Source organism: Vombatus ursinus, unplaced genomic scaffold (genome assembly GCF_900497805.2).
Source record: "Vombatus ursinus unplaced genomic scaffold, bare-nosed wombat genome assembly UNPS02009205.1, whole genome shotgun sequence".
In the NCBI taxonomy this organism is placed as follows: Eukaryota; Metazoa; Chordata; class Mammalia; order Diprotodontia; family Vombatidae; genus Vombatus; species Vombatus ursinus.
The window spans coordinates 17,056,470-17,077,456 of NW_020948983.1; the positions used below are offsets into that span (position 1 = coordinate 17,056,470).

At 41.1% G+C, this 20,987-nt stretch overlaps 1 protein-coding gene across 3 annotated transcripts in view; it reads left to right on the plus strand.

Annotated features, from left to right (window-relative positions):
• SH3PXD2A (SH3 and PX domains 2A) overlaps nucleotides 1-20,987 on the plus strand; it is a 331,263-nt gene that overhangs the window by 135,386 nt on the left and 174,890 nt on the right. For all 3 annotated transcript variants that reach the window (XM_027851933.1, XM_027851932.1, XM_027851934.1), the window contains one exon: nucleotides 14,231-14,307. In XM_027851933.1, the coding sequence (XP_027707734.1) occupies nucleotides 14,231-14,307 (77 nt within the window). The remainder of the gene's footprint in view (nucleotides 1-14,230; nucleotides 14,308-20,987) is intronic.

Below are 20,987 nucleotides of genomic sequence, written 5' to 3' on the forward strand. Positions count from 1 at the left end.
GAGTCGGACACAACTGCCTAATAACAATTTTAAGAACAAATCCCCTAAGAAGTATTCTACAAACATGAATCCTCATCAATCCCTTAGTTTGAATGAATTTACTAGACTCTTAATTTACTAGAGAATAGAGCACTGAGGAAATGCCACTTTTAATTGAGGGGAGGAAAGAGGAGGAAGGAGAACAGTTTGGAATCTAGATCACTGGGACAAAAGAGGTAAGTAGTGAGTGATGGGAGAGCAAAAGGAAGACCTTGGGTCTCTTGGAGAAGAAGACGGAGTTAACAGGAGTGGAATAAAGCAGTGTGACAGGAGTATACTAAAGACAGAGAATCACCAAATTTGAGAGTTGGAAGAGACCTCAGAGCCATCTTCTCTAACGCACACAGGAAAGGAAGCTTTATGACACACCTGATAAATGATCACCCAAACTCTGCAAGAAGACAGGGCTGCCCATTGTACTTTGGCACAGGTCTTAGGGCATTTTTCCTGATGACAAGGTTCTTTGCAACTTCAATCTTGCCCCTTGTTCTCATCCCTGAGGCCAAACAGGACAAGTCCAACCCCATCTTTAAATACTTGAAGACAAATATCATGTCCCCCTTTCCCCTTCCAGTCTTCTCTTCTCCATGCTAAACAGTTCCTTCAACTGACTCCAGACTCTTCGCCATCATGGTTGTCTTCCTCTGAACCCCCTCTACCTTATCAGAGTATATCTTAAACTGCGGTACCCAGAACTGAATACCCAAGACAGGTCTGATGAACCTAGAGTACAATAGGGACTACCCCTTCTATATTTCTGGAAGCTATGTTCTGTTCCATTCAGTTCAAGATCATATGACCTTTTTTAGCTGCCACATGACATTGTTGACTCAGGCTAAGCTCGCAGTCCACTAAAACCTCCAACTCTTTTTCAGAGTTCCCATTTGTACCTTTCCCATCTTATATTTGTGAATTTGATTTTTTGCATGCAAGTGCTTTACGTTAATTATCCTTGCTGCATTTCATCTTATTAGATTGAGCCTAATGCTCCTTTTAGGCTTGACTCTGTCATCCAGGGTATTAACTCTCCCTCCTACCCTGGTGTCATCTGTAGATTTGATGAACATGGGGCCAATCCCAAATCCCCATATACTGCCTTGGATACCTCTTACTACCTCTCTACTTCTTGAGTCTAACCAGTTTTGAATTCATCCAATTATTTTATCATTTAATCCATAGCTCTCCCATCTTCTCCACAAGAATAGTATGAGATGTTTCATCAAAAGCTTTGCTGAAATGTTTTTATTGTTCAGTCATTTTTTTCAGTCGTGTCCAACCCTTTGTGACTCCATTTGGGGTTTTCTTTGCACAGATACTGGAGTGGTTTGCCATTTCCTTCTCCAGCTCATTTTGCAGATGAAGAAACTGAGGCAAACTTGGTTAAGTGACTTGCCCAGGGTCACATAGCTAGTAAGTATCTGAGGCTGGATTTGAACTTGGGAAGGTGAGTCTTCTTGACTCCAGGCCCAGCATCCTATCCACTGAATTCCCTAGTAGGTAGTATGTATTCATAGCATTCTCCTCGTCGGCTAGCTTATCAATCCTGTCAAAAAAAAAAAAAAAGAAATCAGGTTAGTCAGAGATGATCCCTTGTTGAAGCCAGCCAAGTTGAACTCTTTGCGATCGCTGCTTTCTTTTCTAGGTATTGCCAACCATCTCTTTAATCATTTGTTTGAGAATGTCTCAGGAATTGAAGTTAAGTTCACTGGCCAATAGTTTGCAGATCATGTTCTTGTCTTTCTTTCTTTCTTTTTTTAAAGGTGACCCACCTCATTTCATTCTCATCTTTGAGGCAGGCTCTTTTTCCAGTGCCTGAATAAACAGGATTGGAGGGATCCTCTTGCTATAGGCTAGAAAGAGAGACAAGACCTCCCTTCCAGCCAGAGTAGCCAAGTTAATGGCAGCTTTTCCAAAGAACCTTTGTAGGGCTGTCGAGTCATAGATTTACATTGTGAAAAAGGACCAAAGAGGTTTTCTAGTCCAACCCTTTCATTTTATAGATAAGGAAACTGAGGCCTGGAAAAGTTAACTAAGACCTGCCCAAGATCACGCAGGTAGTACTCAACTGCATTTCTGAACCTGAGTTAAGGACCAGCTTCTGACTGGGAGTCAGGAACACATATGAGTTAGTCCACAGCTCTGCCAATAATCTTCCTCTTTTAAATATTTCCCATTTTTCCTATATATAGCTTTTTTGTACATATATATTTGTTTGCTCATTGTTTCCCCCATTGTATTGTGGGCTCCTTGAGGGCAGGGGCTGCCTTTTGCCTCTTTTTGTATCCCTAACTCTTAGGACAATGTACAATGTACAATAGTAGGTACTTAAAAAGTGCTTCTTGGCTAACAGACCTTTGGCAAGGACTTCCCTTCTCTCAATCTCAATTTCTTCATGTGGATTAGATGATCTCTAGTTCTGGTTCTCTAGTGGGGCTTTATTGTATTACTATTTTAGCTCACTGGAGGCCTTATCCTGTTGACTATTCTGTGTCTTCCCTCCCTTTCTGGGGATTGTGACCCACTTATAAGTGCCCCCATCCTCTTTTCTGAAAGGAGTTTCTCTTTGGAGGAGGAGGCATTGAAAAACTATGGTCTTGAATGAAGGCTTTGATTCTCAGGCTCCTTGAGCCAAGGGGCCTGGGCGCCGGCCACACAGGGTTGTATGCAGTAAGATCTGTTTGTGTCCTTATGAGGGTCACTTAGTCAATCCTACTCTCCTGGCCCCACTCTGTCTACGGCCCCAGGCTGGGGGAACGGACTGGGGTGAGCCACCCTCATCATTGAGGGGCTAAGTAGGGATGAATGAGGGCCCCTCTCCTTTCATACTCACAGTGGTCAGTTTTAGAAAAGTGGCCTCAGGCCAGTATATGTGTGTGTTTCTCTTTCTATGTGTCTTTTTCTTCTGTGTTAGGAGAGGTAAGATTTGCCATACCCTGTCTGTTAGTCATTAGCTATATAGCACCTTCTGCATACACGTGTATAGGTACAGTTGTCCGTCAGTGAGAGATATATTTAGACCTAGAAGGAACTTCAGGGATCATTTTGCAGAGCGGAAAGGGCACTGGACTGGAAATCAGGAGACCAAGGTTTTAATCCTGGTGCTGCTACTAACTCATCCTGTGACTCTTTATGCCCCCATTTCCTCTTCTGTCAAATGAATAAATTAGATTGGGTGCTTTATAAGGTCCCTTTCTAAGTCTTATCATTTTGGAAGAATGTGCTGCTTATTGGTGAACTCTGGTCTATGTGTGATTGTGGTTGAGAAGGTAAATGTAAGAACAATAGTACCCCCCAACCCTAAACCTATGCCTCACTGGTAGAAGATGACCTATCACATAATTGAGGCAGTTGGGCAGTATGATGAATAGAGCTAGATTTGGAGATGGGAAGACCTGAGTTCACATCCTACCTCACACACTTATCCCCTGTATGACCCTGGGTTAGTCACTTAACTTCTCAGTCTCAGTTTCCTCATCTGTAAAATGTGGATAATTCACAACATCCAATAGTACATCCAAACCAGTCATTTCCTCATCTGTCAAATGTGGACCTTCCTCACAAGGTTGTTATAAGTATGAAATGAAATAATATATGTAAAACACTTTGCAAACCTTTAACAAAATGCTAGTAGTACTAGTGGTAGTGGTAGTAGTAGTGGTGGAAGTTGTTGTTACTACATTTGTAAGCTAGACCAGTTCTGTCCCTGCTGTCTCATATAATAGTTTGGTTATTATGCATATCTTCTCTCAATCCACGATAGTTTTTTAGTGGGTTAACTTCTCGAGTTCATTAAATGTTTGTTTTTTCTTGGGAGGAGGCCATAACACCCTCTGGTAAAGTCATGGGGCAATGGAAAAGAGCATTAGCTCTAGGATCAGGGATTGTTATTGTTGTTCAGTTGTGTCTGACTCTTTATGACCCCATTTAAGGTTTTCTTTGCATAGTTACTGGATTGGTTTGCCATTTCCTTTTCCAGGTCATTTTGCGGTTGAGGAAACTGAGGTAAACAGGGAAAAGTGGCTTGCTCATAGCTAGTAAGTGTCTGAAGTTAGATTTGAACTCTTCCTGACTTCAGACCTGACCTTCTATGCTGTATGGTGCCACCTTGCTGCCCCTAGCATTAGGGGACCTGAATTCAGATCCCGCTTCTGATGCTTACTACCTATATGACTTTAGACAAGTCACCTAGCTTCCCTCTGCCTCAGTTTCCTCATCTGTAAATTGAGTGGGTTGAAATTGATGACCACTCACTGAGGTCTCTTCTGACTCGAGATCTAGGAGCCTCTAAGTCTATATTAATGAGCCAGAGACTTTCAAATTCTTACTTTCTAATGTGCTATGTTATATCTATCAAATAAAAAGTCTTTATATCACAGCTAAGGCCCAAACGTGGCTACGTTTGGCTAAACTTTCCAACATAAGCATGAATTATTAGCAAAATCATGAACTTTGTTTTTGTTTATACTTTTGGTTAATGTTTTGATTAAGAGCCTCCCTTAACTGTGGTTATTAGTGAACGAAAGTATGTTTGCATACACAAGGAAGCTTGTATTCTACAAGTCTCACCCGAAAAAGCTACTAGGTACTTTTTGCTAACAACATGAATTCTGCCATAAGGCCTTAAATAATTAGCTTTGAAATGGAAATATAAACTAAATCATAATTACTGAAATAGCAAGTAGTTCTCTTTTGTGGTTATTAGCCAGCCTTTGGTTTTTAAGTATAACCAGTAATGGAATCTGCAAATTGGTGAGCTTGACTTCAATTCTTGGCAAATTTCTAGAACGTATTATTAAATGGACTTTTAGTGAGCATGATCACAAGGCCAGCATGGCTTCGTCAAGAACCGGTCATGCCAGACTAACCCCATTTCCTTTTGTGATAGTTAGGTTAGACTTAGGTAGATAGGGGAATGGTGTAGATATAGTTTATCTCGATTGTAATAAAGGATTTGTCGAAGTCTGATGCACTCTTGTGGAAAGGATGGAGAGACATGGGATCTTCCTCTTACTCCCAAAATAGCTTAAAAGAAAAGCTTTTGCTTTTCGTTGCCAGCCTTAGCTTATTATGTGCTTTAGCAATACCAATGACGTGTTTTCAGGGCCATTCAAGTCTTTAGTGTTCTTTCTCCATTATCTTCCCTTCTCTCTTCTATTCAGAGCTTTGACTGAGTTAAGGTTTTAAATGTACATCCAAACCAGTCATTTGAGACAGCCCCCCCCCCCTTTTCTTCCTGATTGGATTTTTTTTCCTTATAAAATTTTTATTAGATTTGGAACTAGTTGAATTACCTGACCCATAGTGTTGCCATTAATGGTGTTGATGTCACTTTGTAAGGAGGTCTCTAGTGGTGATCTCCAGGGATCTATCTGTGTTTTGTTTTGGGCTATTTAGCATCACTCTCTGCACATCCCGTAGGCTTTACAAGCTGTCTGGTTGCCATGTATGCTTGCTGAATTGGAGCTCAGGTGCTTGTACAGGCTTTGCCTATATATCTATGATGACTTTCTTCTCTTTTCTTGTTAATTCTGAACTTGCTGGTTTTGATGAGTAATTTTAGTAGATACCTTCTAAAGATCCAGTGCAAACAAAAGTTTCCTATAGCCATTGCTCACTAAAAGGTCTCAAGTAGGATTTAATTTAGAGGAGAGAGAAGGGAACAAGTATGTATTAAATGCCTATTATGTGCCAGGAACTGTGCTGAGAACTTTACAAATATTACATCCCTTGAGATTCAAAACAACCCTGGGAGGTAGGTGCAATTATTATCCCCTTTTCATAGTTGAGGAAATTGAGGCAGACATATTAAATGATTCACCCTAAAAGATCTGAGTCTGGATTTCAACTCAGGGCTTCCTGACTCCAAGCCCAGCCCTCTATCCCCCATGCTCCATCTGCTGCACCACTGAACTGCTTTCAATTTATCAGTCACTTTGTACCCCTTCCTAGTTATTCTCTCTTCTTCCCACTGAGAGATATCTTCTTGCTGTGATTCTATATTTCCTGGTGAAAAGCAAGACAAGGGAAGGGAGGGAAGGGAATAAGCTTTCTTTCCACAGACCTCCTTGGGGATCCATGGACTTTAGGTTGAAAAAAGCTGATCCAGTCCAGTCCTTTCATTTTTACAAATGAGGACTAAGGCCCTAAAATGACTCAATCCAAGCTTACATGGGCAGTGGTAATAGAATCAACACTTCAACTCGGGGCCTTTGATTTCCTGTCTAGTGCTCTTAGACTTTTTGTTGCTGGTGAATCCTTGGGATGTCTGGCACGTGGGACCTCCAATGAGTAGTGTTGCTGTGGCTGGGATGGGCGGTATGGGGGGAGGGAATGTGTGCTTAACCTATCTCTTCCCCACCCCTTCCCTCAAGCAGAAGGCATTCCAACTGTGATTATGCTTATCAGCAACAGATCCCTGGTGTCTAAGCCTGGTGGTAGGATGTGGTTCAGCAGATGGTTCCCACCCCCTTCTTCCTTTTCCTTTTATCATAAGGAACCAGCCATTCCCCCACCTCCCACTGACCCACCCTTTGGAAACCAGTATTTTTCCTAGAGCAGGTAGAGGCAGTCTAGGCTTACCACCAACACTGTCAGAAAGTCTCTCTGGGCACCTAAAGATGTGGTGAAGTGTTGGTCATAGTTCGTCGCCGAACAAACCATCCTTTGCTTATGGGTCACACTGATGGGAAGTGAATACTTGTCACTGCATGGTTAGAAGATTCATCCATTCATTCGTTTAGTGAGTGAACCAGATAAGCACTGTGCTAGGTCCTATGAATACAAAGATAACAGTGAAACAGTCCCTGTCCTTGGGGTGATCACATTCTACTGTGAATTGCATTAGAATAGGAATTCTTAGTTTTTTTGTGTCCTGGACCTCTTGAGGAGTCTGGTGAAGTCTATGGATCTCTTTTTAGAACAATGTTTTTAAATACATAAAATAATATACAAAGGAAACAAATGTTGTTGAAATAATTATTGAGATAATAATTTAAAAAAAAAAACAACTTAATGGACTCCAGTTCAAGAATACTTGGATTACATAGACAACCTGTTGGAGCCTGTACAGGCAGTTTCCCATTGCCTAAGGAATAAAATGCAAACTTCCTCAGCCTGGAATTCTAGGCCTTCCACAAACTGACCCCAGTCTATTTTTCTGACCTCTCACCTCTCACTACTTCCTTCACATGAAGATGCCACTTCAATCAAAACTTGTTTATTTCTCATTTGCTGAATTCTCCCTATACTGGCTGGTTTTTATGCATCCTTTCAAGCTGTTCCCTATATCTGGAATGCTCTTTCTATCTCCATCCTCACATCCTGTAAGGATGCTATTTAAATGTAAGTGCTATTTAAATGTTAGCTATTATTATTATTATTATTATTATTATTATTATTATCTGCACCTGTTGAAATCCCAACCATCTTTCAAGACTGAGCTCAAATGCCACTCCTTCCAAGAGATCTTCTCTGATTTCTCCTAATCAGAACTGCTATTTTCCTCACTAAGGACTTTGAACTTTTCTCATATCATGCCCTGCCTGATATTACAGTATTTATCTTTTATCTACTAAGCTACAGACTGAGCAAAGCCTGTGAAGGCAGGGATCCTTCCTTCCTTCTTTCTTTCTTTCTTTCTTTCCTCCTTCCTTCCTTCCTTCCTTCCTTCTTTCCTTCCTTCCTTTCTTCCTTCCTTCCTTCCTTTCTTCCTTCCTTTCTGTCTTTTTCTTTCTTCCTTCCTTCCTTCCTTCCTTCCTTCCTTCCTTCCTTCCTTCCTTCCTTTTTCTTTCTCTCTCTCTCTCTCTCTCTCTCTCTCTTTCTTTCTTTCTTTCTTTCTTTCACCAGCTAGGAGGATAAGGATGTTGTTGTGACAGACTGTTAGGAGATATTAAGGGGTAAGCAGGATCTTTGAACATCCTTCAGGTAACTTATACTTCCTCCTTCTTCCACCATGTTTGTTGAGTTTGGGAGAGGACTTTCAATAGAAGGAGAGTCACTAGGTAGGAGGGAAATTGCTAACTACCACGCATCAGAGAGGCAAGAAAGTAGTATGACAGTGGCAAAGCCATTATTAAGCTAAGGGATTGGGCTTATTTAATAAGCACTGAGGTATTTGCTCTGGGATCTGTAGGGCTAACTTTTGAGTACACTCAAACTAGAGCTAATCTACTGGCATTACCAGAGCACTTGGACTGATTGTTTCTGTTTTCTTCCTTCAGGGCCCTCCTTTTCACATTCTCTTAGCTAGAACCAATCTGTAACAACAACCCATATTTTTGTAAACATTTTCCTCACCACTGCTCTGAGGGAGTAGGCAATGCAAGTGACCATTTTTAAACAATGATATCATTGGCATAGGGTCCTCCCCACTGAGAAAACTCCCACTATCAAGGCAAATCTGCATGTGGTCAGTTTTAGATAGTTGTCTGGGGGCAACCGAGAAGTTAAGACTTATCCAGGGTCACTCCGTCAGTTATGTGTCAGAGCCAGACCTTGAACTCAGCTCCTCCTGATTTTGAGACTCATTCTCTATCCACCATGCTTTGGAGCTTCATACAGATATTTCATAGAAACTCTTTTGTGTCTATTTTACGAATGAGGAAACTGAAGTACAGAGAGGCTAAGGGGCCTTCTGCGAGGGTGACACATACAGGAGGTACTCCCTCTGGAACTTGAACATTGCTTTTCAGACACCAAGTTCAGTGCCATTTCTATGATACCACCCTGCCTTCCAAGGAGACTTCCTACTCTATTTTTAATAGAGGATTCTAGCTTCTGAGGATGTTCACCTCTCCTTCAAAAATGATCTGTACCCTGAGGTCTTTTTCATCTTCCCTGTGTAGTCTTCCTTATTATATTTATCTGGTTTCTTGGGTACAAGTTTGCATGGCATTGGGGAAACCGGCAGGAGCCGGGCCTCCCCGTCCTGGACCTCAGCAAAAGACTGACAATGTTAAGACACCAAGGACTTTGCTCCCTTTATGGGCTACTCCTCCTTTCTTCTCTTTCCTCTTTAATATGGTCAATGGTTTGGCTCTTGATGTGTGGTTTGGATCTAGGACCAAGAAGCCAAGAATATAGCATTGCTTCAAAGACCTCATTCTCCCTTCTCTTCTGGCCAGTTTTACCAGAATCTCCAAGAAAAGAAAGTTTTCTCTTGTTGGCATTGCAACTAGGAAGAAAATTCAATTCAATTCAACAAAAGTTTATTAAGCACTGGCGTTTTGTATGTTTAAACTTAAAATAAAACAAGAAATAGAATTTCAATGGATCTATATAAAAATATAAACATATATATTATGTTAAAATATAAACATATAATATACTATATTATTATATATTATATATTTTGTAATATATAAATATATTATAAAATGTAAACATATAATCCAATATAGCTACCAGGGAAGGCTGGGATATCAATGAAGGGACCCCTGAAGGTCACTTTGAAGGGGTTAGAGAAGTTGTTATTTCTCTTAGGAGCCAGCATTGGGTAAGGAGGGTTCTAATGGGATATAGACTCTACCTCCTCCCTGAAACCTTCCAGACTAACTGTAGTCTGATGACTTATGGAACCACCAATTTTTCTTCTTTGAATTCCTGCAACCTCATGGTACGTAGCCCCTAATTATTCCCCAATTTTTTTTCACATGCATTAGTCTTATTTCTCTAATCATAACCTTGAACTCCCTGAGAGCAAGACTGTCATCTTTTTCTTTCTGGGTCCCCGAGGTTGCTTGGCTCCCTAAATTCAGAAATCTGCTGCTTCTAAACCTTTCCCACCTTCTTCTCCACCTATCATATCTGGTCACCTTTGACTATTTGACTTCTCTCCTTTTCTTACTCCAGCTACTACATACCCCAACCCATAAGAGTACCATTTTTATAAGATTCACTTACAAAGGAAAAGAGATTATACAATTTCAGAAATAATATATTGTCATATTATCTTAAGTACATTATTAAAAGCAGCTAGGTGATGCAGTGAATAGAGTACTGGGCTTCGAGCCTGGACAATCAAGTTCAAATCCAGCCTCAGATACTTAGTAGCTGTGTAACCCTAAGCAAATCATTTAAATGCTATCTGCCTCAGTTTCCTCATCTATAAAACGAGGATAATAATGGTAGCACCTTCCTCCTTGGCTTGTTGTGAGTATCAAATGAAATAATGTTTGTAAAGCACTTAGCACAGTGTGTGGCACATAGTAGGCATGTAATATATGATTATTCCCTCCTTAGTATGACTGGAAAAAGAAGATGGACTGGTTACTGAGTGAGGTGGGTAACAGATGCATGATGCATTGGTACCCACCTGGATTACTAAGTGACTAATGTATGTTTGTCACAAACAAAACAAGCCTAATCTCTTTCACTTTATGACCTTTCAGATATGTGAAGACACAGGCATTGCTTTTCTGACTTCAATTTCAGTGCTATTACCACTATACCATACTGCCTTCTAAGGAGAGTTACCTCCTATTCTGTCTTTAATATGGAGTTCTATTTTCTAAAGTTGTTCACCTCTTTTTCATTAATAGTCTATCTCCTGGGGTCTTTTTCATCTTTCCTGTGTAGTCTTCCTTGTTATATTTGTCTGGTTTCTTGAGTTCAAGTTTGTATGGCATTAGGGAGACAGATCCTCCCCACAGTTTTTTCCAAATTAAACATTCCTGTTTCCTTCAACACATCCTCATCTGATAGACCTCAAGATCCTCCTCTGGATTCTCTCCTTCTTAAAAAAAATATCTTTAACATCCTTCTTAAACTATGGTGCCAAGAACCGAACACTCTAATCTGGATGAGGTCTGGCAAAAGACAAACAAAGAAGTTGTTTTTGTTGTTGTTGTTCAGTCATTTCAGTCTTTGTGACTCCATTTGCAGTTTTCTTGGCAAAGATACTGGAGTGGTTTGCCATTTCCTTTTCCAACTCATTTTATAGATGCAGAAACCGAGGCAAACAGAGTTGAGTGACTTGCCCAGGGTCACACAGCTAGCAAGTGTCTGAGGCCAGATTTGAACTTAGGTCTTCCTAACAATAGGCCGAGTGCTCTATCTGCTTCTTCACTTAGCTGGGCAAATAAGATGGTGTTCTTATCACCTAAAAATTAAGAATAATGCATCTATGACACACGAATCATCCGTAAAATTTTCAAAAGACAAACAGTTATCTTCCAAAGTCTTCTAGAAAGGAATAAGTTAGACCAATAAGTCTGGGCAAATGACCCAGTATCTGTTAGGTTTGTCTTATCTCATCCCCCTATTCCAAATCCTACCCCTACACCTCTCCATTTTCTTTTCTACAGATAAATGGCATGTGATGATTCTCATGTTGGGTGGTTGTGAAAGATGACCCATGATTTGGCCCCTACAGACTCATCTTCTTCCAGTCTGCTCACTTTTCCTGACACTGTCCAGATAGACATGAGTATCTTTGGGAGTGAAGGTGATTCAGGGGACAGCTTGAAATCTCTCCCACTTTTAGTAATGATTGACTATTTCTGGCAAAAGTTGGGGGGGAGGGGGAGAGAGTTCTAGTCCTCATGACTGTGCTGAGATACGTGTCAAAGGTTGGGTTTTTGTTGTTGTTATTGTTGTTTCAAAAAACTATGCTTACTTTCACGTATGATGTACTCCCAGATACACACACACTAACACTTCTTGTGAGAAAAGAACACAATATACCAAAAAAGGAGAGGAAGATCAAAGGCTTCAAAAGCAAGAAATACCTAATCTATGACATCTTCCTTGAGAAAAAAAAATCTTCATAAACAGTATTTTATCTCTTTTTATAAACTGACAGAGCTCATTTTATTTTTTTTAATAGCATGTGTGGCCTCCCTGAGTGTCTTCCTTCTGATAGGGCATGTTCCCTTTTTGGAAAGGAGGGAAAAGAACAACTTGGAACAGATCCTCAATGAAAAATTAATGGTGCCACCAATTAGCAAAATTAGCAAGACCTCCCTGGGAACCCAGAGGGTGCTTAACTCTATACTGGGTGTTGGGGACAGTGGTGTTTCAGAGGTGGAAGAAATGGCCCCTATCCTTTGGCAACTCATTGTTTGTCTGGTCAGGAAGATAAGAGTCACACACATAGGAAAGAAGAGCGGACAGAGTACAAGACACAGAATGTGAGTACAATTCTAATTCAGGGCTGAGTTGTGTGATTCAGGATATTGTTAGAGTAGTTTTAAGGGCTAGAGGACTGTTACTGTGGAAAGGTAATGTAGGCTTCATGGAAGAAGTTTACACTTAAGCTGGGTTTTGAGAGATGAGTTTTATAAGCAAACTACCAGGCAGGCATCAGGCTAGTGATTAAATAGACTTCACCTAGACTGTAGGTTAATTTATTGCTTTCCCAGACACACATACACACACACACACACACACACACACACACACACTATTTGTCATAGAGTGGTGGGGAGCAGGGAGAGGGAGTGAATTGGAAGGAGGGATCTGTGACTTCTTCAGTGAAAGGAATTCTGGGTCAAGAAATTCCCTCTTATCAAGTGAGGATGTCTTTCTGGAACTTAAGTCTCAGAGAATTGTTCCATGTGAGAGAAAGAACTTGAAGAGGTCTTCCTCACTCTGAGGCTGTCAAAAAGTGACCACTGTGCCACATTGACATCTCTATAGCATCATTAAGTTTTAATGGCATGAAATTTTGAGAAGAAACTTCTCTGAAGCTTTGGGAGTAGCATTTCATGATTTCTTTTCTCATTTTTAACTAGAAAGCTACAAATATCCCCAGACTACTGAGTACAACTTAGTCATTTGTTCATTCAGTAAACACTAAGCTAAACCTTCTGATAGGTGCTCAGTGCAACAGGGGAATACAAATATGTATAAACCAGGGGTAGCCTATGCTCCTAGGATTGTCCAATCTGGTAGGGAAGGGTAACACAGCACTAAGAGAAATGCTATAAGAGAAGGACAAGCAAAGTTTCAGAAAGATCCCTTCTAATGTCAAGATCAGATAAGGCTTCAATAAGGCTCAGTGGAAAAAATGATGGTTTGGGAGTCAAATGACCTGGGGTTTAAATTCTGACTTTGCCACTTCCCACCTCTGTAACCTTGGGCAAGCCACTTAACTTCTAGGCCTCATTCTCTTCCTTTGTCAAATGAAAGTTCTGGACTAGGTGACCTTCATGGTCCCTTCCAGCTTTAAAGTGATGATGTCATAATGAGGAGATGGCATTCCAATGGGACTTTTCTGGAGGGATTGATAGGATCTTCACCTAGGGACCTCATGGGGGAATACATTTCCAAACAATGGCAAAAAAAAATAAAAGTATGGAAGCTGGAAAATGCATGAGTGTGCTTATGGAATCAGGGTAGTTTTTCTGGAGCAAAAGGTACAGTTTGGGGAGGAACAGCAGTGGGAACCATGGCTAAAGCTGTGGAGATCAGAATGTTTGGGCCTTGGTTCTTAGAGCCATGCTTTTTTGGAGGTTGCTCAGGCCTCATATCTGGAAATATTCTTAACATCTGTTCTTGTTGGGAAAAACTGCCATTTCAACACGGGCAAAAACTCTTGCTAGGCTCAGAGGAACCAGGCTTATTTATTAGGGCTAACAACATTTACTTATGGACTGGTACATTTTTACATGCATCTGTAAGGGTGGGTTACATCTTTAAAAGGAAAATGGTGGCAACATTGCATTGTTGTTGGTTCTATTTGTTTTTGTCATGGACTCCTTTGACAGGCTGGGGAAGTCTATGGACGCCTTCTCAGACCAATGTTTTTGAATACATAAAATACATAGGATTGCAAAGGAAATCAGTTATATTGAAATATAGTTATCAAAATATTTTTTTAAAGTTCACAGACCTCAAGTTAAGAACACCTGCCCTGTGATAAGAGTATTTAGCATGGCTTTTTCATATATCATTCAGGCAGTCCAGAGACAGCAATTGACAGTATTCATTAGACCCCAGAACCTGAAGGCCAGGAGGGCTAGGTGCTACCTGACCCTTGGAAGGGGGGTTGACTTATGTTTTGTCAACTCTGTGACAGTTGAGTTGAAAAAAAAAAAGAGTCAAGTGATGCGCTTGTCTGGAAGAGCCAGGAGAGAATCAGTTGTCATCAGGGCAGAGGATAATGAGGGAGGGCACGGGAATCAAAATATTCCTGGTCCCCTGAGCAGGTTAGGAATATGTCATCTTCTCCTCACACATCACTCTCTTTCAGGTAAGATCCTGTTCCGGAGGAGTCACATTCGAGATGTTGCTGTGAAGAGACTGAAGCCTATTGATGAATATTGCAGGGTAAGTGTGTGTGTAGGTGTGAGTCTGTGTGTATGTATTTACACAGTTGGTATAAATGTCCCAGGCTCATGGGTATAGTTTAGTACATCTATCAGAATTGCTTTCTGGCCAATTATAGGGGAGATTGTTGCACGGGATGAAAGGATGGACTCAAGAACCTCTAAGGAAGTCTTCTCTTCATGCTCTGGATTCTGTGTTTCTAAGACTGGCCCCCAGGGAGGGAGGGCTGGCATTCCTGGGAGCTTAGCCTTGGCCCCTTTTAATACCATCACCTGATGCAGGCTGTCCTGTTTAAAATGGGCCCCATTTGAAGCCCTATAACGTTAGTTGTCACCTGTTGTTAAAGGGGGCGATCCAGCTGTAGAAACGCCATGAGCATGGAACTTCACTGGAAAATGGAGAGAGAGTTCCTCTATGCTTTGGTGGCAGTGAGTCTGATCATTTCAGAATGATACGGCACACTGCTTAGGCATACAGATATGAATATTCTTTATCTGTGTACCAACACATAGTTAATCAAAGTCAGTGGGTAGCATCATTAGTAAGTTCACAAAACAGACTTTGGTTTCTTAATGTCTTGGGAAGGACAATCATGTTGTCTGATCTTTCCTTCTGGAGCAGTGGATAAAGGGCTGGGTTTGGAGTCACGAAGCCCTTAATTCAAATGTGACCTCAGACATTCAGCTAGCTGTGTGACCAGGCAAGTCACTTAACCTTTGTTTCCTTAACTGTTAAATGTGGGTAATAATAGCACCTGCCTCTCAGGGTTGTTGTGAGAATCAAATGAGATGAGAATTGTAAAGCGCTTAGCATGGTGCCTGACACATAGTAGGCACTATATAAATATTAGCTATTATTATTCTTGTTGTCCAAGTCTGTGGTGGAAAACGTAAAGCTTATGGAATTCAGATACACTTGTAGAAATGGAAACATTGTGAATAGATACCTGTATTTTTAATGAAAATAGAAATTTGTGCCGGCCACGCCGACCTTGTGCCGGCCGCGCCGTACACTCTCCTCCTATAAGGAGCAGGCTGCCAGAGTCATACTTACCAGTCTTCGGAGCCTACCTGGATACACACACAGAGACGAGCCGACCAGGAGGTGCCAACACCCGAGCTTTATTCAGAGGCCATCACAGCAAGGCCAAACAGGAAGGCCATAGCAAGAGAGCAGGAGCAAAGAGAGAGCGTGCTCCCGACCACGACCGTTCCTAAGTACCTACTTAGCCCCTCCTCCTCAGCCCGCCTATAGTCAATGATTGTAGGGTCAGATACCGGAAGGGGATGTTTGAGTTTAGTGCACCAAGGGAGAGGAAGTGACACAGGAGGCTAGGACCGGATACAGGAAGGAGGCGTCTGGGATTAGTGCATAGACAAAGAGAGAGCACATGACCTAGGAAGTCAGGCCCAGATACCGGGAGGAGGCGTCTGGGGTCAGTGCTACACAAAGGGAAGGTACGTGACCCAGGAAGTCAGGAAGGACACAGGAAGGAGGCGTCTGGGGTTGATGTTGCACTTAGGGAGGGGACTAAACAAAGGGAACTCGTCCTCTGCCGTCCCACTCCCACATGGCACAGCCCCCTGCTTCGGGAGCGTGAGCTCCGGTTACTTCCCAATACCCAGTTCCTACCCCATCTTGCCACAACCCCCACCTGGCAGCAGTCAACATCAGACAGTCCCTCACAGAAATTCTTACTTAAAACAAATGATTCTGGTTGACTGTGAAAGTTTGTAAAAAGGACTAATTACAGACTTTGTTAATTGTTTTCTCCCTCTGCTACAAATCCACAACTTGTCCACACAAAGCCAATTAGAAAAAAAGTCTGGTTTTAGTAAAGGCAAGGAGTGCTTGACCCAGAGTGTCCCATCTTGAGCTAATGAGGTGCCAGAATGATGAGTCCTTTCTTCTTAAAAGCCCTCTCTTGATCAGATCAATATCAGTTTTTTAAATGGCACTAGTTATTGGAGCACAAATTTACAGCTGGTCTCACTGCTTTTATTTCTCTTTCTTCTTTTTCCAAGCAGTTAAATGGGCAAACATGGGGGTGGGGAGGGGAGGAGAACAGGGCAGACTCAGGAAAGACTTTTTTCATCTGGTGTTTACGGGGCCAAATTAGACTTAGCCTTCCTGAAGTGGTCTAGCCTCAGGCAACTCTGAAACTCCCATCTCCTGTGCAGAGGAAACTGATAAACATCTTATCTCCTGACATCAGTCCTGAGTTGGTCTTAGAGTCTAAGGGGCCCAGTAAGGTTAGGTTGGGTAGAACCAGAGCCTCCTAACCCAATTAGCACAGACAGGAACTGTCTTGAACCTAGACAGCAAACACCAAAGCAAAACACCAAAGGTCACTGCCATCTCTTGTAATGACTCCAAGAGCTGGGGCTTTTCAGAACTAACTTCTGACCTTGAGGAACTAGAAAACTGTTATCAGGTTGTCCGAGGTGCAGACTGTCAAAGAATGGAGTTCTTACCATCTACTAGGAGGCTAATGGGGTGACATTTATGCTTTAAGTTCTTTGCTGTGAGGAAAATGAGGTCAAAGGAACAGAAGTGATTTGATCAATCTCACAAGGTAGTGACAGAACAGAGATTATATAACTCAGTATTTCTAAGTCCTAGGCCTATTGTCTGTGGTAGGGAACAGCCTATCCTCAGATGAGAGAAGGCTGAGGTGAGGCAAGTGATACCCAACACATACCTGCCTAATTGTGAAAGATTCCTACTTAGCATGATGGTGGTTGTGGGTGGAGGAGATAGGTTGGTATTCTTTTGCCCTGTTCCCCCTTTTCTTCCTCAAGGTGAAGGAAGAATAGCCATTATTACTTCATTTTTCCTTGCCTGCCCTACCTTCTCCCCAGTTCCTGACTTCCTTTGCTCTCCCAGCCCCTAAAGTCCTACTTGGTACACCTAAGTTGAAGGATCTTACCTGCCTTGGGGGTCTTTCACTTTGGCCCTTTCCTAGGCCAGCCCAAGATGTTTGTTTGAAGTTCACGATACTGAAAAACATTATTAAACCTCAAAGTCCATAACAAGGTTTGGGTTCCGGAGAGGAAATCCCCACTGTTTGAAGTTGGTAAAAACATAGGACCCCAACTTCTCCACTTTAAATATCAGTTCTCCCTGTCCATATCTCCAGCTCCTTAGGCAAATAGAAGCTAGGAGAGGCATCACCAGATTAGAGTTTGAATATAGGTAAATTGGTAATATTAAAAAAATAAAAGTTTTTTTTTTAAAGCAAGAGCGATTTTGCATTTTTATCCATTTCAAGGGCTGCCAGGACCAAAGAATTTATCAGTTAATGGTCAGTCTGCTGGTGGTGAGTCTCTCTGTACTTAGCTAGGATAATAAAAGTAGACCCTGTCTATTGCTTGCACTTGAAGTTTATTCAGCTTGGTAGAATTTGCCAGAACTTGTGTGCCTCATGGGCATAGTCTTCAAGAACCCAAGCAATAAGGCATTAGAGAAAGCTCAATATTGTCTCAGCCAGCATGCTCTTGATCTCTTCAGAAAGCAGAAGGACTTGGCAACCAAGGGCAATACTGGTTTAGGGTCAAAGTTCTGAAAACATTAAGGAGGAATGAAGCCAAAATGGTGGATTAGGGTCAGCCACCTAGCTGAACTCTCCAAATATTCCTCTCTAAAAATTTTAAAATAATGCCCCAAGTCACATTCTGGAGTAGCAGAACAAACAAAGTGTCAGGGTAAGACATTTTTCTGGCGCAAGAAAACTTAAGAGGTTGACAGAAGTCTGTTTCACTAGAGTAGAGGCCTATTGGAGCCCATACATATGGGGCTGGCAACAGTGGCTGCAGTAACAGCAGTAGCTTCAGGAATTTTTTTTTTTTAGCCAAAAGACAGTAAGGGAGTCAGGCAACTGGTCAGAAAGGGATTATAGGGGAAACTTTGTTGGCACTGGGCACAGCTGGCACTGATTGGCAACTCTGTTGCCCATATGCAGTTCTGGGTTGCAGTTCCAGGGTAGAGAGGAGCACTGATGGTTGATCATAAGGGAGCAGGGGCCCTGGTCACAGTTCTAAGGCAAAGAGGAGTGCTAGCACTTGCAGCTACAGGGGACCAGGGTGCCTTTCCTGGGTAAAGACCAGAGCACCGATCAGGAAAGCAGTAACCATACCTTTCTCAGGTTCACATCACCTTGGAAGTACCAAAAACTTGTAGACCCCCAGAATCAGCTCTGAAAACAGCATCATGAAAAAGCCTGAAACCTGAGATAGTGCATGCCCACCTCCAGGTAAGCAGAGCCTAACTTTAACATAAAGTTCAAAATCAAGAAATTGTCTGGGAAAATGAGCAAAAAAATAAACAAAAAAACAAAAAAAAAGAATTTGACCATAAAAAGTTACTAGGTTAAAAAAAAAAGCTACTAGGTGGCAGGGAAGACCAGGACATAAACTAAGAAGACAAGAAGGTGAAAACAGCTATAAAAAACTTCAAAGAAAAATGCTAATTGGATCCAAACCCAACAAGTATTCTGGGAAGAATTAAAGAAAGAGCTAAGAGGCTTGGTGGAAAAATTGGGAAAAGAAATGAGAGTGATGCAAGAAAATTATGGAAAGAGAATTAACAGCTTGGTAAAAGAGGCACAGAAATTTGGAAGAAAATTACACCTTAAAAAACAGAATTGGATAAATTTTAAGAGGCACAAAAATCCACTGAAGAGAATTCCTTAGAAAGCAAAGTTGGAGGTGCAGCTAGGTGGCACAGTGGATAGAGCACTGGCCCTGGAGTCAAGAGGACCTGAGTTCAAATCCGGCCTCAGACACATAATACTCACTAGCTGTGTGACTCTGGGCAAGTCACTTAACCCCAAATGCCTCACAAAAAAAAAAAAAAGCAGAGTTGGCCAAATGGAAAAAGAAGTACAAAATTTCACTGAAGAAAATAACTCCTTAAAAATTAGAATTGGGCAAGTGCAAGCTAATGATTCTGTGATACACCAAGAAATAATAAAAACAAAGTCAAAAGAATGAAAAAAAATAGAAGAAAATGTGAAATATGTCATTGTAAAAACAACTGACCTAGAAAATAGATTAAGGAGAGATCATTTAAGAATTATGGGACTGTCAGAAAGCCATGATCAAAAAAATGGACTGAACATCGTATTTCAAGAATTATCAAGGAAAACTGCTCTGATATCTTAGGTTCAGAAGATAAAACAGAAATTGAAAGAAGCCGCTGATCACCTCCTAGAAAGATCCCAAGATGAAAACTCTCAGGAATATTATAGCCAAATTCTAGTGTTCCCTGGTCAAGTAGAAACTATTGCAAGAAGCCAGAAAGAAATAATTCAAATATTGTGGTGCCACAGTCAGGATCACACAAGGTTTAGCGGCTCCCATGTTAAAAGAAGGGAGGGCTTGGAATGTGATATTCCAGAAGGCGAAGGAACTAGGATTACCACCAAGAATAACCTACCCAGAAAACTGAGTTTAATCCTTCAGGGGAAAAAAATGGATATTTAATGAAATAGAAGACTTCAAAGCTCTGATGGAAAGACCAGAGCTGAATAGAAAATTTGACATTCAAACAGAAGACTCAAGGGAAGCAGAAAAAGGTATACATGAATAAGTAATCATAAGGGATTCAATAAAGTTAAACTTTGTACATTCCTATATTGGAAGATGATACATGTAATTCCTAAGAATTTTTATCATTATTAGGGCAGTTAAAAGTAGTTTATATAGACAGAGGGCATGGTTGTGAGTCAATTATGTTGGAATGATCTCCAAAAAAATGAAGGGGTGAGTAAGAGTGATGTAGTAGAAGAAAGGGAAAGGGAAAGATAGAATGGGGAAATTTTTCTCCCATCAAGGAGGCACACAAAGAAAAGCTTTTACAATGGAGCAGAAAGGGGAGTAGGTGAGCAATGCTTGAATTTTACTCTCATTGGAATTGGTCCAAAGAGGGAAGAATATGTGTGTGTGTGTGTGTGTGTGTGTGTGTGTGTGTGTGTGTATGCACACTCAGTTGTGTATAGAAATGTAACTTACCCAACAAGAAAATATGAAGGGAAGGGGATAAGAGATAAGGGTGGATGATAAAAGGGAGGACAGATTAAAGGAGGCAGTGATGAGGGGGGTGATTTCAGAAAAACATGGCGAGAAGTATCTGAACTGATGTAAAATGAAGTGAACAGAACCAGGAGATATTGTGCATAGTAACAACAAGGTTGTAATGATGATCAGCTGTGAAAGACTTGGCTAGTCTGATCAGTATAAGGATCCAAGACAGCTCTAATTTTTTTCATGAGGAAAAAATGCTATCCACCTTCAGAGAGAGAACTGATGAAATCTTAGTACAAATTTTTGAAGCATAATTTTCTCACTTAATTTTTCTTGCTTTTTTTGAAAAATGGCTAAGGTGGAAATATGTTTTGCATAATTTCACATGTACAATTGATGTCATATTGCTTACCTTCTCAGTGGGGATAGGAGAGGGTATGAAGGAGCTGAGAAGAAGGGAGAGAATTTGGAACTCAAAATTTAAAAAGAAAAGAATACTAAAAATAAATAAATAATTAAAATGTAAGAAAAAACATGGAGGAGAAGGAACATGGCTTATTACAAACAGTGTCTTTTCACAAAATAATAAAATGCAAAGAAGGGGGGGAAACATAATGTAGAAAGCTTGTCATAAAACTCACTTGACAAACTAGAAGG